We start from the raw sequence: 20,637 nt of genomic DNA, 5'->3' as shown, positions 1-20,637 counted from the left end.
GGCGTCGGGAGTACCGTGCGCCCATTGGCTGCTGGGGATACAGGGAGGAGTTAGGCTCGCCCGAGAGCATCCTTCTCTCCTCCCTAGGGTGCTCCATTCCCAGCTCCGGCTCTCCAACATCCAGGCACCGCAGGCGCGGGAGCAAGTGGTCCCTGGCTTCTGGGTCTTCCCAGGGTATGTGGATAACCCCAGGCTCTGCCGTGAATTCTTGTCTATGCTTGTCTAGGTGCCTCTTCTGTGTATGCCAGCCGGTGAACAAGCACAGGGGTTAATCAATGTCTTTGTTCATTTATTAAGTATCTGCTATGTGCCACTCTTCTAGGCACTGGGGATACAGCAGTGACCAAACAAAGTCGCTGCCTTCAAGGAGCTGACCTTCTAGTAAAGAAAGACAGATGGTAAACAATAAAATATATAGATAAGATAATTTTAGAAAGTGATAAGTGCTATAAAGGGGTGGTTTCTCTGAGGAGGTGACATTTGAGCTGAGACCTGAGAAATTGCCAGCCATGCAATATAAGGGAAAGGGGAACAAGCTTGGCATATACAACCATCAGTAAGAAAGCTAGTGTAACTGGAGCAGAGTACAGGATAGTGAGGAGAGAAGTTTGGGGAGAGAGCAAGGACCCAGATCATGTAGGGCCTTGTAGGGCATTATAAAGAAAATGGATTTGTTCTAAGTGCAATCATCCTTGACTCCCCTCTTCTTTTTCATACACACACACCAAGCCCATCAGCAAATCCTGTTATTTCTACATTCACAAAATAAATCCAGGACCACCCACACTTCTCCTCTTCACAGCCTATTACCCACTGCCTTCTCCCACCTGGACAGCCTATGTCCATTCTCTCCAGGGCAGCCAGAGTGGGCTATCTAAAACATACAGCTTCACACTGCTCTCTGGCTCAAACCCTCCAATGGCTTTTCCCACAATTAGAATAAAATGCAAAGCCCTCACTGTGCCTTCAAGGTCTTGCTGGGTCCCCTCACATTTCTGACCCCATCACATTTCTGACCCCATCACATTTCTGACCTCATCTCCCTCCGTCTTTCCCTTGGCTAGCTTTGCTCCAGCCACACTGGCCTCCTCTCTGTTCCTGGAACATTCCAGTCCTACTTCAGCCGCAGGAACTTTGCACTTGCTTTTGCACTGCTGGAATGCTCCTCCCCTAAATACATGCATGGCTCCCTTCCTAGGTTTCTAATTAAATGTTACCTCCTCAGAGACAACCTCAGCTAAAATAGTAGCCCCCACAACTTTCTGTCCTCTGAAGTGTTTTATTTTTCTTCCAACACTTGTTATAGTTGTCATCATGTTGTAGACCTACTTAGCTATTTGATTTATTGTCTGACCTATTAGAATACCAGCTCTATGAGAGTAGGGACTGTTGCTCCATCCACTGCTTTCTCCCCAGTGCCTAGAACAAAGCCTGAAAAATAGCAGGTGTTCAGTAATTATTTGACAAATAAATAAATAAGTTATTATGCTCTGTGTCTCTTTCCACTGTTGAGATCTGAGATAAGCAACCAACAGAGAGAGTAAGGTGAGTTCCAAGTTGTGCCCTCCCACACACGGACACTTGGACAAGCTGAAGGGGGTGGGGATGGGGTTAAATTAAGGAAACCTTCCCAGCAGAGGGTCTGGAGCTAAAAGGCAAAGAGAAGGGAAAGGTTAACAGGCACATTCACAGGTCCTGAAGTATTATTGTCTCTAGCCCTGTGTGGGCGTGCTGGGGACACAGAGTGACGTGTCCGATGGCTGTGCCCTAAGACTCTGCCTTAAGCTCACAGTGCAGCAAGATAACAGACCCATCACCACACAACAACAGCTAAGAGTGAGGTACACCCAGGCAGAGGGGTCAGGGCGGGGACAGGGAAGTGCAGGGGGCTGTGGGAGCCCAGAGGAGGCTTCTGATCCAGGCTGGGGGGCAGGGAGGGGCTTTTTGGAGGATATTTCAGAGGAATCTTTACAAGTCCTGACCCCCTGACCTCTCCATACAGAGGGCAAGTCCCTGTTCTGACCTCTTATGGCCCTAATACCTGATCTTCCTGTCACCCAAATGGTGATCCTGGACGTCCCAACCTTTGGTCACTTCTAACCCGGAACCCAAAGATTTGACCACCAGAGGGCACTGTGGCCCAAGCCTTTGCCCAGCACGGGCTGCTCCTGAATCCTCAGACCCAGGATAGACATAAATTAGACTATGGAGCCAGCCAGTGGAGACATTGGTCCCCCCACTCTGAGCCTCGGGCCCTGCCCACGACTTCCTTCCCTGTTCAGAAGTCTCCTGCCCAGATGGGGACACTGAGGCACAGAGGAGGTGAAGCTGAGGTTACACAATACCAGGACAATGACAATAATGATTATTAATAATAACAATACACAAGGTCCCATTGATTTAGCTCTTCCTGTACTGTGTCAGGACCTGTACTGAGCTTGTTACAGGTTTTACATCACTGAATGAAACAGATAACGCTTAGGAAGCAAGGCTTGTCACCTCAACATCTGCATGAGAACTGAAGCTTAGGGGGGACAATACCCACGCCAAGAGTCCCCACACATCAGGGCAGGGAGAGCTGGAATTTGAACCGTGGTCTGACTCAGAAGCTAACACCTCACACCTCCTCCCTGTGCTGCTCTGAGGGGGGCAGGGCGCTGACTTCCCATGTCAGAACCCCGCCCGCCCCCCCAGTCCTAAGTACTCAGGGTGTCCTAAGGCAGATTCCAGATTCTGTCAGTAACAAGCCCCCAAGTCTTTCTAATGACCACAAAGGCCTGAGAATCACTGGGTTAGTGTCTGGGGATAAACACAGAAAGAAGAAAAAAATGCAGTTGAAGGGACAGTCCTCAAGCTCTGGGGTGGGGTGAGGTGGGGTAGCAGGTTGCATCAGAGGCCATAGAGCTAGTGGTTGGGTGTGGGCTTGAAGACCAACCTCCTGTGTCCCGATGGCTCTGCTGGAACTTCCCGAACCTTTCTGGGACTTCAGTGTTCTCATCTGTTAAATGGGAGTAATAGTTCCAACCTCATAGCTTCATGGTGAGGATGCTGAGGGTCCATGTAAAGCATTTAGAACAGTGCCTGGCACATTTTAGCACACAACATATATTATCTGTGTCACACATTTCTGTGGCTGAGGGTTTTACGTACATCATCTCAACAGCTCAGCAGGATGGGCATTATTGTTACCCCCAGAGAGCTGCAGTCTCTGGTTGGAGTTCACACATAAATGGAAAAGCCTGGACTTGAACTCAGATGTGCTGCCTGACGGGGTGGGTCTGAGAGGAGTCCTGGTCACTGAGCACTCTGGCCGCCATCAGACACTGAGCGAACCACACACCCTCCTGTGGCCCTGTGGGGACAGAGCCAGGAGTGCAGTTTCCAGGCTTTCAACCTCACATAGAAAAGTGCTGGCTCAGGTAGTAGATGGTTATCAGCTGTGACTAGTTGGCCATCGGCTGTTACCCGTTAGCCATTAGCCACTGATATAACTGCCGCAGCTAAGCTAGCAAGGTGTGGCACGGTGGTCTGGCGTCCTGGCATGGCGTGCCGTGGTGGAGTGTTGATTGCGGATTGCAGAGAGGCGGATTGCAGCTAGCAAGTGAGGGTGGTTGGCAGAGACAAGTGGATGGCGGGTTGCGGACAGTGTGGCTCCTGCTTCCTGAGTCTCCAACCCAGCTGCCAGCGAGACTATAGTGGTATGACTCCCCTATCTGTGGCTCCGTGGGTGTTCCTTTTTGGCCTCACCATGTGCTGCGTTCCTATGTGGGGAGCGGGACCAGAGACCCCCGCATGACATCCCGCATGACAGGCCCTCACAACAATCCTGAGCTGGGGCTTAGGTGAGCAGGGCTGTCACAACTGGGGGAAGGAGTGAGTTTGATTCTGGGGATGAGGGAAAGCCACTGGAGGGTTTTAAGCTTGATCTTATTTTGTTTTAGAAAGAGCCCTGTGGCTGCAAGTGGGAGCAAGGCGGAAGCAGGGGGACCTGGGAGACAGCTGCAACAGCTCAGGTGAGAGGACGGGGCCAGGGTTTGAAATTTCTCATAGTAAAATGTTGAAAGTGTTCCAGCAGCTTAAAGTGAAGGAGGATAACTGAAATAAGAATGACCATTCATTGATCATCGTTGAAGTGGGGTGATGGCTAAGTGGGGGATCATTGTACTATTCTGTCCACTTTGTATATGTTTGAAATTTTCCAAAATAAATACATAAAATTAAGGATGCTGTTCAATGAAGGAACCATGAACAAAATTAATAGGAAGATGACTGATAGAAGGTACTCACCATGTCTGACCACCTGTATTCGTTTTCTGTGGCTGCTGTGATATATTACCACAAATTTAGGGGCTTAAAATAACGCAAATCGTCTTACAGTTCTGGAGAGCAGAACCCTGAAATGGGTCTTATGGAGCTAAAATCCAGGTGTCAACAGAACTGTATTCCTTCTGGCATCTCTAGCATCTTCAGTTTCTGGGGAATGGGTCATGGGCATTGTGGGGGCCCTTTTTCTGTCTACCACACTCCCTTATTCGAAATTGTAACCTTCCCCATCCTCGCACTTCCAATCTCTTTGTTTAATTTTCTCTCTTTTTTTTTTTACTTCTGTTTAATTTTTTCCATAATCCTAATCACCTTCTAAAATATTATATAAGTCGCTTATTTATGATACTGTTTATTATCTGTTTTGCCCTGCTAGAATGTAAGCTCCTGATATAGCCTGCCACCTGGAATTGTGCCAGACACATAATATGTGCTCAAAGTGATCTGTGAATGAATAAATGGGTTACTCTCCAGAAGCCTGAACCATGACACACTCACATCTGCAGTGCATGGGGTGGGGGTCTGGGGCAGGAGGGGGACCTATTTCCCTATGCCCAGGCCAGGCATTTATCCACTTCATTCACCGTGTCTTACCACAGACTATGTACGTGCTTACTGGTCTGTTCTTTTGGTCAATGCCACTGCTACTATTGCCAACACTTGTTATTCTCCAGCTTTTTAATTTTTGCCTGATCAATAGATGTTAAATGATAGCTCATTGCTGTTGTAATTTGCAACTTTCAGATTACTATTGATTCTGAGCATTTCCATAACGCTCCAGTAAGTGGTTTGGGCTTCCTGTCCTCTCAATGGTCTGTTCCTGGCCCTTTGTATTTTTCTACCAGAGTTGTTGTCTTGTAATGTTGATTTGCAGGAGTTCCTTGCAGTTTCTGAATTTCAATCACTCATCCATTTCTCACTCTGTCCATTAAATATTAACTTCATCTATGATGTCTTTCTTTGAACAGAAACTCTTAATTTTGACATGATCAAATTCATCAAATGTTTTCACCATAGAGTTCACACTTCTGAAGTTTTGTTTTAGAAGTCTTCCCCCACCCAAAAGTCACTGTTTTTGTTATCACTGGCTGTGTACCACGCTGTGCTAAATATAGTGGTGTAAAACAGCGACCATTTATTACACATATCTCTCATGGTTTTAGGAGTGACTGGGTTCAGCTGAGCAGTTCTCACTTGGGCTATCTCATGACATTGCAGCCAGATATTGTCTAGGGCTGGAGTCACCTCACTCACTCACTCATGTGTCTGGCAGTTGATGTTGGCTGTTGGCCAGAACACAAAGCCTCTCCATGCTCCGTGGGCTTCCTCACAACATGGAGGCTGGACTCCAAGAGCAAGCACGCCAAGAGAACCAAGCTGAAGGCTTTTATGACCTACCCTCAGAACCCTCAGTTATGGGCTGAATATTGTGTCCCACCCCCAAATGTATATATTGAAGCCCTAACCCCCAATGTGATGGTATTTGGACACAGCGCTTTAAGAGGTAACCAGGGTTAGACGAGGTCCTGCGGACAGGACCCTGGTCTGATGGGATTGGTGTCCTCACAAGCGTCACCAGAGAGCTAGGTCTGTTTCTGACGTGTGAGGACAGTGAGGAGGCAGCGATCTGCAAGTTAGGAAGCGTCTTCACCAGAACTCAACCTTGCTGGTGTCTTGATCTCTGATTTTTCAATGTCTAGAACTGTGAGAAAATGTATTTCTGTTCTTTAAACCACCCAGTTTATGTTATTTTTCTATGGCAGTCAGAGACAGTCACTCAGTGCCACTTCCATCACATTTTATGTGTTAGAAGCAAGTCACTGAGGCTGGTCTGTAGTCAATACAAGGGGACTAGAACACCACCTTTGATGGGAAGCACAATGAAGGATTTGTAGACATGTTATGATGTTATTTTCCTCCCATTTTTTAAAATCAACTCCATAGTTTTATTCTTTACATTTAGGTCTTTATTTCATTTGGAGTCTACCTTTGTACATGGTATGAGGTAAGAATCTTTTTTTTTTCTCCATATGATAAGCCAATTTTCCCAAAGCCACAAAGAACAATCCATCCTTTCCCCCATGAAATGGAGTGCCACCTCTATGACTTTGTTATGTCCCTGTACATGCGTGGGTCTGTCTGTGAGTCTGTTCTGTTTCTTTGGTGTACCAGTACCACACTATTTTTATTACTGTGGCTTTGCAGTCTGTCTTTATATTTAGTTGGGCAAATGTTTCCTTTTTAATGTTGACTTAGCTATTTGTACACCTTTATTCCTCTATACAAATTTCAGAATATGTTTATTAAGTAGCTCAAAAATCCATCTGGAATTTTGATTGAGATTGCTTTGAATTTGTTGGCTAATTTGGACAGAACTGACAGGTGGATAATATTACGTATCCTAGTCAAGGGTATGAATAGTGTCATTTTTTCAGATTATCTTCTATATCCTCCATTGGCATTTTAATATTTTTCCATCGAGGGCTTATGCATCTTTGATTAAGTTGCTTTTGTTGCTATTGAAAACTGCAATTTTTAAAAAATTATGTTTCAGTTGGTTATTACAGAGTTGGTGAATGATATTGATTTTTGTAGGTTGATCTTACATCAACCATGACAATCCCTTTGCCAAGAGCCTTCCTGCCCTCTTTGTTATGAGGACGAAAAGTATTTCTAAAACATTTGAGCTGGTTGTGAATACCAGTCATATCATCCATTGATGCAGGCGCATTTCTAAGATTTATCATTCTAATTAGCAGAGCCTTTGGTGTTGATCAAAGATAAAGATGGGTGAGTGCTTTATAGTAGTTTCTTCAGAGGCCGCTCTTTTAATGCAAGCCAGCTGACCACCCCTGGAGTAACTGACCGTTAGGGTGTAGCTGAAAATCAACTCGTATAGCCACGAGGGGGCGCCGAGACATCACTTCTACACTAAGCGGGTTACTGTGCACAGAGAGGTTGGCCACCACAGTAGGTGCTTGCCCAGTAACAGAGGGGGCACTGTTATTGGGCAAGCACCTACCGTGTGCCAGGCGCTGTTCCAGACATTAATTAGGAATACAGTCATGCTCAAGAAAAGCAAGTAGCTAATATTCTGAAGGTGTGGGAGTATAGACAGACGATGAAATGATAATTTCAGGGTGTAATAAATTCTATGGAGAAAATAAATCAGGGTGACAGGATAGTGACTGAGTGTAGCTCCTTACATAAAGGGCTTAAGGACAGCTCTCTGAGGTTACATCTAAATGAGATACGGGACTCTGAGAAAAGAGTGCTCTGAGCAGAGGAAAAGTGTCTGTGGGTCCTGGAGTGGAAGAGCTTGATGAAGTAGTGAGTGCAGGGCAGGGACACAGAGAAGAGGGAGGGAGGCAGAGCGGTGATGGGGCGGAGCACGGAGGGGAGGACGTTGGCTTCTGTTCTGAAGCCAAAGGAAGCCTGTAGAGAGTTGTGATATGAAAGACCCTCGAGATGGGCTGTTACATGAAAAAAGGTTAGGGCAGTGTCCCATAATGTCTGCCTGTGTGCAGTGGGGAAATAGAATAATAGAGTCCTACTTGTTTGTATTTGCATACAGAAATACTGGAACAATCCCAAGAAAGTGATTACAATGGTGACCTTTGGAGGAAAGAGAAGAGGGAACAGGATGGATGGAGGCGAAGGTGAGAGAGAGAAAAGGTGTCATCTGGCCACTGAGTGGGAAACAGACCACACACCTCGGCAGCAGAGAGCCTAGTGGAAGGCAAGTGTGGCAACAATGCGAAGATGGCAGATCAGGTACCTGTGTCTTTTCGGGCTTATCCTTGTCACAGGACCTGCGAGTTGGGTATTCCCAAGGGACATCTTGCTGGCCAGGGATGTGGCTGTAGGAGCTAATGGTCCAGCTCCTCCTCCCTACAGTAAGGTTGATAACAATGCTTATTATGTGTCTGGCACTAGTCTACAGTCTGTGCCTTTAAATCTCTCAACCCTGGGAGGTAGGGACTATTATAATCATCTTCATTTTACAGACATGGAAACTGAGGCACAGAAAGGTTAAGTGACCTGTTCAAGATAAGATCACATATCTAGGAAGTAGAACAGATGGCATTTGAATGCAGGCAGTAACCCCAGAGACCATGCCCTTCCCAATCCTTTTGTTGTGGCCTTGTTCTGAGTTGAGTTGTATTGCCCTTTAGAGAGGATATCTCAGAGGGTTGTGAGGAGGAGTCCTTAACACCTTAGTATGAATTAGTCAACCTCTTGCTGCCACTGAAGAATAGCAATCATCGCTGTTGTTTATAGAGGCACTGTAGTGCAGGAGGTAAGTAGATGGGCTCTGGAGTCATAATGCCTGGAACTGAAGCCCAGCACCACTTCCCAGCTTGTGACTTTGGGCAAGTGACGTCATTGGGCCTCAGTTTCCTCATCTGTGAAGCCCCCGTTTTCTTGATGAGGAAACTGAGTTTCAACACATAGCACACCCAGGACATTGGAAGCTGAGTTTTGAGCACATACCGCCTCCACAAAGATGAGGAACCAAAAACAGGTTCTGTGAGAGGAAGTTCAGAGTTCCTGAGCCCAACATGTGGTGTCCTAGGAGATGGATCCAGGTGCTCGCGTGACAGGCAGCAGGATACCTGTTTTCCACACACTCGTTCTCTAACATTTGTGTGGAGGGAAAGGGGCACTGCAAGCCTGAGGCCTGTCTGTGCAGGGAGAGCAAGGCCACCTGAAGTGTTGGACAGGACAGGCACTCCTGTGTGCTCTTCCTGTCAGATGGGAGTTCAGAACCCCTGGGATTGGTGCCTGATCCTGGCTGGACTGCTGGGTGGCCCAGAGTGGGAACTGGGGCTGGGGCCCCAACTTTAGTCAGTAGAGGCAAAATGGGAGATGTGCTTTGTCCTGGGGGGAAGACACTCTAGCTCTGGCCCTGCCCCTTCCCAGCCCCACCCTATCTCCTGACTATGCACAGCTGGGACCACTGGTACAACTAGTTAAAATACTGAACCACTTCCAGTTTTTTGTAAAGAGCCACTACCCATTTCTGATGGCCTGGCCCTTCCCCTAGGGCCCTTCAGGCTGCCCCATGCCCCAGCCCAGAGGCTTTCCTGATCGAGCCCTGGGGGCTTTGCCCATTCTGATTGGTGGGCGGTCCTGCCAATATTTGGTATCTCCCCTGGCTCAGCCTCAATGTCGATCCTTTTGCCCACAGGTTTAGAGTCCTCAAATATGGATAGCCATTTCACATAAACTCCTATGTATCCTTCAAAGCCCTTCCTCAATGTCACTTTCTTCAGGAAGCCCTCCAAAATTTCTTCACCCCAAGAGTGAATGGCTCCTCCCACTCCCTGGGCTCCCAAGTATCTTGGACCATTCAGCACTTTGTTCTAACCCTCGGCACAAAGGCCCTTCTCCCCCACCAGTGTGTGAGCACCCTGATGCCAGGAACTGTCTTCTGCTCATCATTGTAGCCTCAATACCAATGGTCATGCCGAGCACACAGTAAGTGCCCAATAAAATTGATGGAGTGTCTGAATGGATTGTCCACAATGTGTTGTGACATCGGGCATATTCAGCCTTGTGCATCTCCTGTGGCCCAAGGAGCACAGGCCATCATTCCTACAGGCGCTGAGTGCCACCAGTATACTAGGGCCCTGCTGGCTGGGATTAGGCCAAGGCTGGGGGAGGGGAGGACAGGATGGGAGTCCCTGGGGTGCAAGGTCAGCAGGGCCTGTTCTCATGCTCTCTGGTCGAGAGTGATTCTCCATCTGTCTGGGCCAGCTGTGGGTGCTGGGCCTGAGGAGATGCAGCAGGAGAGAGGGAGGTTTGGGGGCGGGGAGCTCGAGGAGGCCCAGAGTAACCAGGGAGAGGAAAAACAGGCACACGGTGTTATTGTTACAGAACCATTAAATACAACTTATAAACAAGCCAGGAGGGCACGGGGTGGGCTGGGGGGAGTCAGAGGAGGCCACAGAGGCAAGAGAAGGTCAGGGTGGTGCGGTCCGGGCCCGGTCCGGGAGGGGGCTCAGGCTTCGGTCACTGGAGGGGCTGGGCTGGCGGAGGCCTGGCTGCTTGTGGAGGCCTCGCAGCTTCACCAGCAGCTCCTGGACGAAGTCCTGAGGACAGGATGGAGGATACTGAAAACGGGGAAGGGGAGGAGCTCCCTGTCCAGCCCCCCTCAGCGCTCTGACCTGGGCTCCTCCTTCTCCTGCTTCCAGTCAGTGAGGGGGTGGAGGTGATGTTAGGGAGGGGGAGAGGCTATAGAGACAAAGAATGGGGGAGGGGGGAAGAGACAGAGGGGAAAAAGACAGCCAAAGGGAGAAAGAGATATAAGGAATGAGAGAGACGGGAACAGATAAAGACAGGGAGAGAGAGACAGGGAGAGAAATGGAGAGAGACAGAGAACAGAGACCCAGAAACAGAGACCAAGACCTAGACAGAAAGAAAGAGAGAGATACAGAGATAGAGACAGAGGGACAGACAAAGGGTCAGAGAAAGAAACAGAGCCACAGAGAGACATCGAGATGTTTCTCAGGCCAAGAGATCACCAGGAGGGTCTCCAGGGACAAGCCTGAGCCAGCTCCAGGGCAGACAGACACACAGTGACGTTTGTTCCTCAGGCAGCCCAGAGCTGGTTAGAGAAACATGAATATTTTTCCCTTTTAAAGCAGGGAAGGAAGTGGGAGGAGTTGGGCCTCTCAGTTTCAGGGCCTGGAAGGATGGGGGGCCCCCCAGAGGTGGGAAAGGGAGCCCCAGGGTGGCAGAGACAGTAACAGGGGAGAGAGACAGGGAGGCAGCACCCGCAGATGCAGACAGAGGCAGAAACAGGAGACAGATGGGGGAGCGTCTCAGCAGGGAGGAGATAATGGCGGCCCAGTGGCAGATGGGGAGAGGGGCAAGCAGTGAGGAGACAAAAGACACCCCTGGAGATGAGAAAAGGGTTGTGAGAAACAGAGCCCCCCCAGAGTTCCCTCTGCTGGCCCTGGACGTGGCCAGCCAGCTTTTCCCCCCTCCCCCATCAGAGTGCAGGGAGCCAGAATAGAGTCTGTAAGAGGGAAAGGAGAACTCACCTCTGTGGGGTTCATGCACGATTTCAGGAGTCCCTAAACAACCCACACACACACAAAAGAGAGAGAGAGAGAGAGAGAGAGAGAGAGAGAGAGAAATAGTCAATGACTAACAATGCCTCTGTCCCTCCAGCCCCTTCCCTTTTCCAACAAAGCCCCAAGCTACAGGACAATGGATGTCAGACTCCAAGCTGGACTTCCCACCTGGCTCCAAGGGGAGTACTGTCTAAGGGCCTTATAAAGTAACTGGGGGCAAGGTTGAGTCAAGAAACTCAGCACCAGAACCAGCTCTAGATCCAGAGTGGGCAAGAAAGTCACACAGCATTTCTTGCCTCTAGGAGAGCACAGGCCATAAAAGCCAGACTGCCTGGTTTCTGACTCCCAGCTCTGCTCCTTCTGAGAGCTGTGTGACTCTGGGCAAGTGATTAAACCTCTCTGGGCCTTATTTTCCAAAACAGAGAACATAATAGTGCCTACTTCGTAGGGTTTTGTGAGGATTAAATAAGTTAATAAGCATAAAGCAATTGTGCCTGGCACATAGTAAGTGCTCAACAAACATGGTAACCATTGCTGATTTTTAGGGAGGGACAAGTTAGAGTACTGGGGGGCAGCTTTCCCCTCCACCTACCTGAATTTTCCGGCTTCTGTCCTCTTCACTCTCTAGTTCCAACAATTCGTCAATGTTGACCTCATCAGGCATGTCTGCCTCCTAAGGCAGAAAGGGAGGGCTGGTCAGGCGCCCTTTTTCCTCCCTCCCACGCCATTATCCAGGGCTCTAGGGGAGCCACGCCGTGCCCAGGGCCCAGCTGGCGTGTTCTGGAGCAATAATGTGGCAGTCAGGGACAGCACCACCAAGGCGGGACATCTGGGTGTTGGGGGAGGAGTGACAGATGGGTTGACAGAAGCCCAGGGCCTGTACCAGCTCCCATGCCTGGGCCCCTGGGTCCCTGAGACTTGGGGGCTGGCACAGGTCTCTCTGCTTGGCCCTAGTTCCCACAACAGGAAAACAGGCCTGGTCGAGTCTTGGAATGTCAGATTCTGGGATCCAGAAGAGGGGCTGGCTCTGCCCTTTCAAGGAAAAGTCTAAGTGCTAGGTGCAGAGGAGGGGAGTGGCAGGCCAGAGCCTGCTAAGGCTGGCCCCTTGCCCCAGGGGACAAGAAGGGAGGACAGGAGGTCAAAATGCAATCCTGCCTGTCCAAGGATATGACCACCGAGGTCCCCCAAGGTGGGTAGGATGAGCCATAAGTCTAAATTTGAGCATCTAAGAGGGGGACTTCTAGTATGGCCTCTTGGGGCAGAGAGCCAAAAGCAGGCTGGCTCAGTGTCCCTGCAGGGGACAGAACCCAGCTGTCTGAGCAAGAGATCCCTGAGGCTACAGCTTTTTTCCTCCCCCACCCAAAGCTGCGCTGATTTCACTGCAGCCTTTAGGACTGGGTGGCCTGGGGTTTGTGTGTGGAGAAGAGGGTTCAGCAAAGGCCTGGAGTATCTATAATTTTGTTACATGCCTATACGAGTCTCTGCCAAGGTTGCCAGGGCCAGCGTGAGGGTGCAGAGCTATGTGGCATCATGTGTGTGGCCTGCACAGGGGCCTGTGGTCCTATGGGTATGACCCATATCTCAAATGCTCTAGAGAATAACAGTATTGCAGCTTCTTTTATACATTTGAAATTAAGGAGGGCACAGGAATGTAAGGAAGATTACATGATCATGGGAGAAAGCAAGGCAGGGAGCCTAAGTGTGGCTCTGGCTTAGCAGTGTTTGTCTCATCGTCATGTGTCATGGGAAGCTATAGTGCACTATATATGACCTCATAAGATGCCACCTACACTGGCAACTAGACTTGTCTGTATGAGCCCACGTGTGTCTGAAAACAGAGAGACTGTGAGGGACTATGGCTTCTACTACCTTCACACAGTGCTGAGGATTTCTGGGTCCTGTGTGTCTATGTACTGCTATGACCATTGGGTACCTGGGACTGTGTTCTACAGCACATGTGTGTTATACAAAGTATGACTTCAAGCAGAGACTCAAGTGAACTACTGTGTCTGTCCGTAGCCTACCTGTCAACATATGAGGCTATAGGTTATGCCCTGTGTGCCCAAGGGCAGCTATAGTCTTTGCCATTGTATGTCCCTATGTGGTATAGCTTACATGGATTTCTGTCAGGATGTAGCTATAATTTCGGTTGTTTTATGTCTGTGAGTGGCTGCAGCATATGTCATTGTGTTTGCATGCAGTTACCGTTTTTTGCCTTTAGGGGATAATAATCATTGAGTTGTAGCTGTTGTAGTTTGTACTGTGAGTCGCTACCGCTTGCGCTGGTGTTTGTCTATGAAGAGCTGTAACTGGAGTCCTTTTGTATGAGTGTAGTTGTGTCCGCATATGGCTGTGGCACATGTCCATCTGTAAGTGACCAAGTGTCTTTGAGAGTATGTATGGCTGTTGCTTCTGTCACTTGTGTCTGTGAGTGGCTATAGTTTGTCCCTGTGCACATCTGTAAATACTGTTGCTTCCTTGGCCATGCATCTCTGTGTGGTTTTATCTCCCCGGTCACCAAGTCTAAGTTTGGCTTTAAGACATCCCCTCCCCCTACCCTTTCTCCAGATATGGCATTTCGGACTCCCCAACTTTGCCTCCTCACCCCCCAGATGGCAACCCCCTGGCCCTCCCCAGATGTTTGGGCATATCTCTGGAGACCCAAGTGTGTGTCTCTCTCTGTATCCACAAGCAGAGTGCCATCGTGGGTAGATGGCCGGGCCAATGAGTCCAATGAGTGCCTGGCCCCTGGGCGTGCGTGTGCAACAGCGAGCACAAGCAACCAAGGACCCTAAGGACATAGGGTATCGGAGAGCTCCCCTACGCCCCTACACCCCTCCCGCCTCACCCTGCCGCGGTACAGCTCCTCCAAGCGCCCGTCGATCCACTTCTCCACGTCCAGCCTCCGCTGAAGCTCCCGCCGGTCATACTTGACGGTGACACGCGCGTGTCGTTTCTGCAGTCCCCCGGGGCTGCCCCCCGGCCCACGGGCCCTCGACGGAGCCTGCAGTTTGCTCAACACCCGCTTGCCCAGCCTCTGAGCTGCCATTGCGTCCTGGCCTCGGCCCCCGCGCTGTTCTGTGCGCCGTCGCCTCGTGCGCAGGGGGCCTCTTACTGGCCAGGGCGGGGCCGGCTGGGGGCGGGGGCTCGGAATCGCCGGGGAACGGCTCCGCCCCAGCTGTGCTGCGCCTCAGTTTCCCTGCCTGCAGCGCGAGGACTGTCCGCTGCGCAGGCATAAACCCTCAGCGGAGCGGGGCTCAGGTATGGGCGGGGTCCGGGAGCCCCAGGCCAGCCCGGCGTCTGGGGCTCTAGGGGACTTGATCCCGGGGGAGGGGCGGGGTCCCGGGTCAGGCTCAGGGGACTTGGCTTGTGTTTGCCCTCTGGCGGTTGCCAGGGACAGTGCAGGAGCCCCCATGCCACCTTTCTTTGCCAGGGAACGTTATTTGTTCGTTGTTTCATTTATTCACTCATCCGTGCATCTATTCGTTCAAATATTCGCTTACTCTGAGAATATTCACTGCGTGCCTCCATAGCAGGCACTGTTCTAGGCGCTGGGGATAGAGCAGTGAACAAAAAAGACATGCCGAGTCCTCATGGAGTTGACATTCTTGTGGTGGAGACAGACAGTAGACATAATAGTTAAGTACAGTATATTATACAGTTTATTAGAACATTAGTTCTATGGAGAGATAGGAAGCAGAAAAGGAGAAATGGAGTGGGGGGGGGTTGCAATTTTAGCAAGGGTGACCAGAGAGGTCCCTTACTTCACAAGCCTTCCCACTTCTGATTATAAGCAGCAACAATGATACCTTAAAACTTAAATTGGGTCATGTCCCTCACCTGCTTAAAACTATCCATAACTAGGCAATGGTTTCTTAGATACTGTTGATGTAAGAAATGTCCAAACCTGTAGAGAATGTTTATGAGTTTATTTGAGTCAAACTGATGACGTATGCTGGGAAGCAATATCTCAAATGCTCTAGAGAATAACAGTATTGCAGCTTCTTTTATACATTTGAAATTAAGGAAGGAACGGGAATGTAAGGAAGATTACATGATCGTGGGAGAAAGCAAGGCAGGGATTGGATTACAGGATAGTTACTAGGATCATGTACTCTCTTGAGGGTGGTTAAGGCTTATTTCAAAGGCCTGTTATCCTAGATGCATAGTGTGGGGGCGGAGCCCCAGAGAGTAGTTTCCAGGCTCTCGGCCTCACATAGACAGGTGCCTGGCTCAGGTAGTAAATGGCCAACTGTGATTGCATGGCCATCAGCTGTGGCTAGTTGGCCGTCAGCTGTAACCAGTGAGCCATTGGCCACTAATATAACTGCTGTGGCTACGCTAGGAAAGAAAGGAGGAGAAAGAGAAGAGAAAGCATGGGGGCTAGCAAGAAGATGGCGGCTGGGCTGGCAAGTGTGGATGGCGGTTTGCGGACAGTGTGGATCCAGCCCCCAGTGAGAGTATAGTGCCGCCAGAGAGAATATAGTGGTATGACTCCCCTACCTATGGCTCCGTGGGTGTTCCTTTTTGGCCTCACCATATCCTGCGTTCTTGTATGGGGAGCGGGAGCAGAGACCCCGCAGGCCGCCCCGCACGACAAATGGCGCAGCGAGCAGGGTCTCCTGCATGACACATGGCGTAGTCGGCAGGATATGGTGCCGGCCAAAGCTCTCCGAAGGACGGTGGAGCAGTTTGTGCGTATGAACACTCAGTCTGAGGAAGACCAGGAGGAGCAGCTGCCGGAGAGCTGGACCCCCGTGGAGAGGTGGAAAGATGTGGACGGTTCTCCCACCAGCACAGGAAAAGCCATGCAGCTGCTGGAGAGATGGAGCCCCGTGGAGAGGTGGAAAGATGTGGACGGTTCCCCAACCAGCACAGGCCGGAGAAAGCAAAGGTCGTTGCAGCCCTGTGGGCCGGGGAAGTTCCTGCTCAGGCAGCCCGGATGCAGGACTTATAGTCCCAGGAGGTAACGCTTGCTGAGTCCTCCGTGGGAGATGAGGGTGAGGTCAAGGTCATCCCTCACCCCCAGGACAGCCCTGGTGAATGACTATGGACTATGGGGAATTGCCTTCCATCCCTAATTTAATGGACTGCTTGACTGTTTGTTTGGGAACTGTTGTTAGTGGAACTGGGGGATATTTGCTTTTGTCTCTTGACTGGCCGCCATTGAGAATATGTAAGCACCTTGATTGTGAGTCGCTGTTGTTCCAGCAGGGTACCCCGAGAGGCACAGAGAGAGTGGCAGTGCGCTGAGAGGTCTGGCTGAGCCCTGAAGATACCCTGGCTGTGCCCAGGAAGTCGGGCTGTTCCCAGAGAGAGTAGTAGAGCCCTGAAGGTACCCTGGCTGTGCCCAGGAAGTCGGGCTGTTCCCAGAGAGAGTGGCAGTGCCCTGAGAGCCCTGGCTGAGTCCAGGAAGTCTGGCTGAGCCCTGAAGTTACCCTGGCTGTGCCCAGGAAGTCGGGCTGTTCCCAGAGAGAGTGGCAGTGCCCTGAGAGCCCTGGCTGAGTCCAGGAAGTGTGGCTGAGCCCTGAAGTTACCCTGGCTGTGCCCAGAGAGCCTGGCTGTGCCCAGGAAGTCGGGCTGTTCCCAGAGAGAGTGGCAGTGCCCTGAGAGCCCTGGCTGTGTCCAGGAAGTGTGGCTGTTCCCAGAGAAAGTGGCAGTGCCCTGAGAAATCCTAGCTGTGCCCGGGGAAACTAGTGGTACCCTAAGAAGTCCAGGAAGTCTGGCTGTGCCCAGGAGTACTGGTGGTGCCCTGAGAAACCCTGGCTGTGTCCGGGAAGACAGGTGGTACCCTAAGAAGTCCAGGAAGTCTGGCAGTGCCCAGGAGTACTGGTGGTGCCCTGAGAAACCCTGGCTGTGTCCGGGAAGACAGGTGGTACCCTAAGAAGTCCAGGAAGTCTGGCTGTGCCCAGGAGTACTGGTGGTGCCCTGAGAAACCCTGGCTGTGTCCGGGAAGACAGGTGGTACCCTAAGAAGTCCAGGAAGTCTGGCAGTGCCCAGGAGTACTGGTGGTGCCCTGAGAAACCCTGGCTGTGTCCGGGAAGACAGGTGGTACCCTAAGAAGTCCAGGAAGTCTGGCCGTGCCCAGAAGCACTGGTGGTGCCCTGAGAAACCCTGGCTGTGCCCAGAGAGCCTGGCTGTGTCCAGGATATTGCATTCACCCCCAGGCTCCTCGCACAGGTCCCCTCATGGAAGACGCTTGTCGCGTAGATTGTGAGGCGAGAGCCTGTAGGGGTGGAGTGTGGGGCGGAGCCCCAGAGAGTAGTTTCCAGGCTCTCGGCCTCACATAGACAGGTGCTGGCTCAGGTAGTAAATGGCCAACTGTGATTGCATGGCCATCAGCTGTGGCTAGTTGGCCGTCAGCTGTAACCAGTGAGCCATTGGCCACTAATATAACTGCTGTGGCTACGCTAGGAAAGAAAGGAGGAGAAAGAGAAGAGAAAGCATGGGGGCTAGCAAGAAGATGGCGGCTGGGCTGGCAAGTGTGGATGGCGGTTTGCGGACAGTGTGGATCCAGCCCCCAGTGAGAGTATAGTGCCGCCAGAGAGAATATAGTGGTATGACTCCCCTACCTATGGCTCCGTGGGTGTTCCTTTTTGGCCTCACCATATCCTGCGTTCTTGTATGGGGAGCGGGAGCAGAGACCCCGCAGGCCGCCCCGCACGACACATAGAAACAATGGACAGGGCTTGCTTAAGGCAAAGATAAACCTTTTACTATAAAGGTATCCCTCTGCATGACTACCTACCATTGCCTGCCCAGTTAGGAGACTGCCCAGCATCTATTTGCGATATCCTATAGGGAAGTTAACACAGACATACCTAGTTTTTTTTTGTTAATTTGTTTTTGCTTTGCTTTATTGGTCAGCCACTCACAGCAGCTCTCCCTAGCTGCCGGTGGCAGCACACAGTAACCCACCGCAGCACAGCAGCCTGTGGCAGCACACACAGCAGGCCCCGGCAGCCCATAGCAGCTCCCACCGACCTGCAGCTGCTCACTGCAGCCCAGCTCCAGATTGTGAGCCATTGTTCACAATCTTAGCTGTAGAGGGCGCAGCTTACTGGCCCATGTGGGAATCGAACCGGAAACCTTGGCGTTAGGAGCACGGCGCCCCAACCACCTGGCCGGCCCCTGCTTTGCTTTATTGTGCTCCACAGACATTTTAATGTTTACAAATTGATGGCAAGACCCTCCACCTGCAAAAAGATTACAACTCCTTTTATATTTCCTTTATTGCAGTGGTCTGGAACCAAACCTGCATTATCTCCAAGGTCTGCCAGTATAGAGAACGCCCAGAGTTGACTCTAACATGTAAAGACTCAGCTGCATGGTTCATTTTAAAAATAAGATCATAACAATTTGGAATCATTTGGCTTGTATCAAGCACAGTTTGAGTTTCCAATCTCTGTGATTCTATATATTCTTGCATTTAAATACTAGATTAGAAATTAAAAAGATAGCACAATTGTAACGATGAAGAAACTATTCTATAATTCTACGTATTCTTTTGGGAGTTTTTGTGTTTAAAATTTAAAACAGTGAATCAGGGTATGAATTGCAAGGTGTAAATTTTAATTCATATGTGAAATATTCTACTGAATTTGAGTAATATCTCTAAAATTGAAATGTATGCATTTTCAATTGTTAAATTTAAAATGAAAGAATAAAATAATGATTCTTACATGATTATTATTGAAGATAATTTTCTGGTAGAGAGGAGGAGGTATAAAAAAAGTTAGTTCCACCACTGTTCCCAACATTATAAAGTGAGTTCCAACAGGGCAAGAATTTTGCTTTGTTCGCTGTTGTATCTTCTCCAGCATTTACAATAGTACCTGGCTCATAGTGGGTCCTCAATGAACGTGCTGAATGGATGGCTGCATGAACAAATGAATGAATGTGCCTGTGCCTCTTCTCCAGCCCCACTTCTTACTAGTTTTCTCCACCTTCCAGCTCAAGCCCAGGCTTAGTGAGACACGGTGGGAGTGGGGGTGTTCAGATGCTGGGGAGACCTTTGGCCTCATATTCATACTCCTGATCTGGAGTCCCAGGACCTAACTGCAAGATTAAAGAAGATGGCTAGCATAAAACTTTAACTATTTAAAGTAAACACCATTTTGGTAACCCAGTTGTTTCTTCACACACCATGTTTCCCCCAAAATAAGACCTAACTGGAAAATAAGCCCTAGCATGATTTTTCAGATACATCCCCTGAACATAAGCCCTAGTGCATTTTTTGGAGTAAAAATTAATATAAGACTCGGTCTCATATTGCGGAAACATGGTATTATGTCAGGAGGGAGGCTGAATACTGGGAGTGGCCCTGACTCCTTTAATACTTGTCTTTCTTGCCTCAGGACTTTTGCATTTGCAGTTCCTAATGCCTAGAATGTTCATCAGCCCATCTTATCCTTCAGTGTTTATTATCAAAACCACCTCCTCACAGCCCCTTCTCCACCACCCAGTTCAAAAGGTCTTTATTTTCCTCTACTCCTATGCCTGGCCAACTCCATCCTCCTGAGATTCAGTTCCTCTTCCAGTAAGTCCCCCTGGCTCACAAACTGGGTCATGTGCCTCCTTTGGTCCTTCCTCCTTTTAGGCCTGATTACCTTGCCTGTGCTTTCCTGTCAGAGCCCTGACACCTGTCTCTGTCTGGTGAAGAATATTTCTTCATCTCAGAACTGGGAACCGTAGAGGCAGGGCCTTGGGCTGTTGTTCATTCATGGGTCTATCACCTCCTCTGGGAAGCCCTCTCTCACACTGAATGGGGAACTTGTCTGGGCTCCCCTCATTTCCTGGTCTCCCACCACCCCAGCCCCTGATCACTCAGCCTGTGTCATATCCCTAATCACTCTATGCTTCCCTTTTCACTGGGCTGTTCCCGTCTGGTGACGCAGGGACTAGTCTGGCGTAGTCACCGCTGGGTTTCCAGCAACTTTCCAAGTAGGTGCTTAGTGAATGTTGAATTTAGGAAGGAATAAATCCCTCTCTCTCAAAGGAGGCTGAATTGAGATGGGCAAAAAACCACAGGTTTCCAAGTAGAGATTGTCTGCGCCCTCTGCTCCCACCCAGAGGCCCAGCCCAAGAGCAAAGGTACTGGGACATCGTCAACAAGACCACAGGCAAATGTAGCAGGAACTCCGGGCTCAGCAGGATAGCGCCTCCTCCTAGACAAGGTCCTACCCGGGGCGGAGCCAACGCAAGTCATAAGCCACGCCCCCTCCCCAGCGCC

General features: G+C 50.0%; 1 protein-coding gene and 1 long non-coding RNA gene across 3 annotated transcripts; one reads left to right on the top strand and one right to left on the bottom strand.

The window, feature by feature from the left end:
• The first annotated feature begins 68 nt into the window (after positions 1–68).
• LOC141567457 (uncharacterized) lies at positions 69–18,758 on the top strand. Of its 2 annotated transcripts, XR_012490097.1 has the most exons (5): positions 69–174; positions 3,942–4,013; positions 6,287–6,328; positions 7,898–8,097; positions 18,645–18,758. It is a non-coding gene; the product is annotated as an uncharacterized LOC141567457 (long non-coding RNA). The 2 variants fall into 2 exon arrangements; XR_012490096.1 differs by lacking the exon at positions 18,645–18,758 and having other exon boundaries at positions 7,898–10,023.
• On the bottom strand, positions 10,177–14,711 carry PPP1R14A (protein phosphatase 1 regulatory inhibitor subunit 14A). Its single transcript, XM_019751307.2, has 4 exons — positions 14,254–14,711; positions 11,998–12,078; positions 11,373–11,405; positions 10,177–10,418 (listed from the first exon to the last, which is right to left on the bottom strand). The coding sequence occupies exons 1-4, from the start codon at positions 14,452–14,454 to the stop codon at positions 10,290–10,292; spliced, it is 444 nt and encodes a 147-aa protein (XP_019606866.1). The 5' UTR covers positions 14,455–14,711; the 3' UTR covers positions 10,177–10,289.
• Positions 18,759–20,637: the final 1,879 nt, after the last annotated feature.

The sequence above is a fragment of the Rhinolophus sinicus genome, linkage group LG11 (genome assembly GCF_036562045.2).
Source record: "Rhinolophus sinicus isolate RSC01 linkage group LG11, ASM3656204v1, whole genome shotgun sequence".
Taxonomy (NCBI): domain Eukaryota; kingdom Metazoa; phylum Chordata; class Mammalia; order Chiroptera; family Rhinolophidae; genus Rhinolophus; species Rhinolophus sinicus.
Note: the sequence above shows the minus strand (reverse complement) of the source record. Positions and strands in the feature narration are given on the sequence as shown.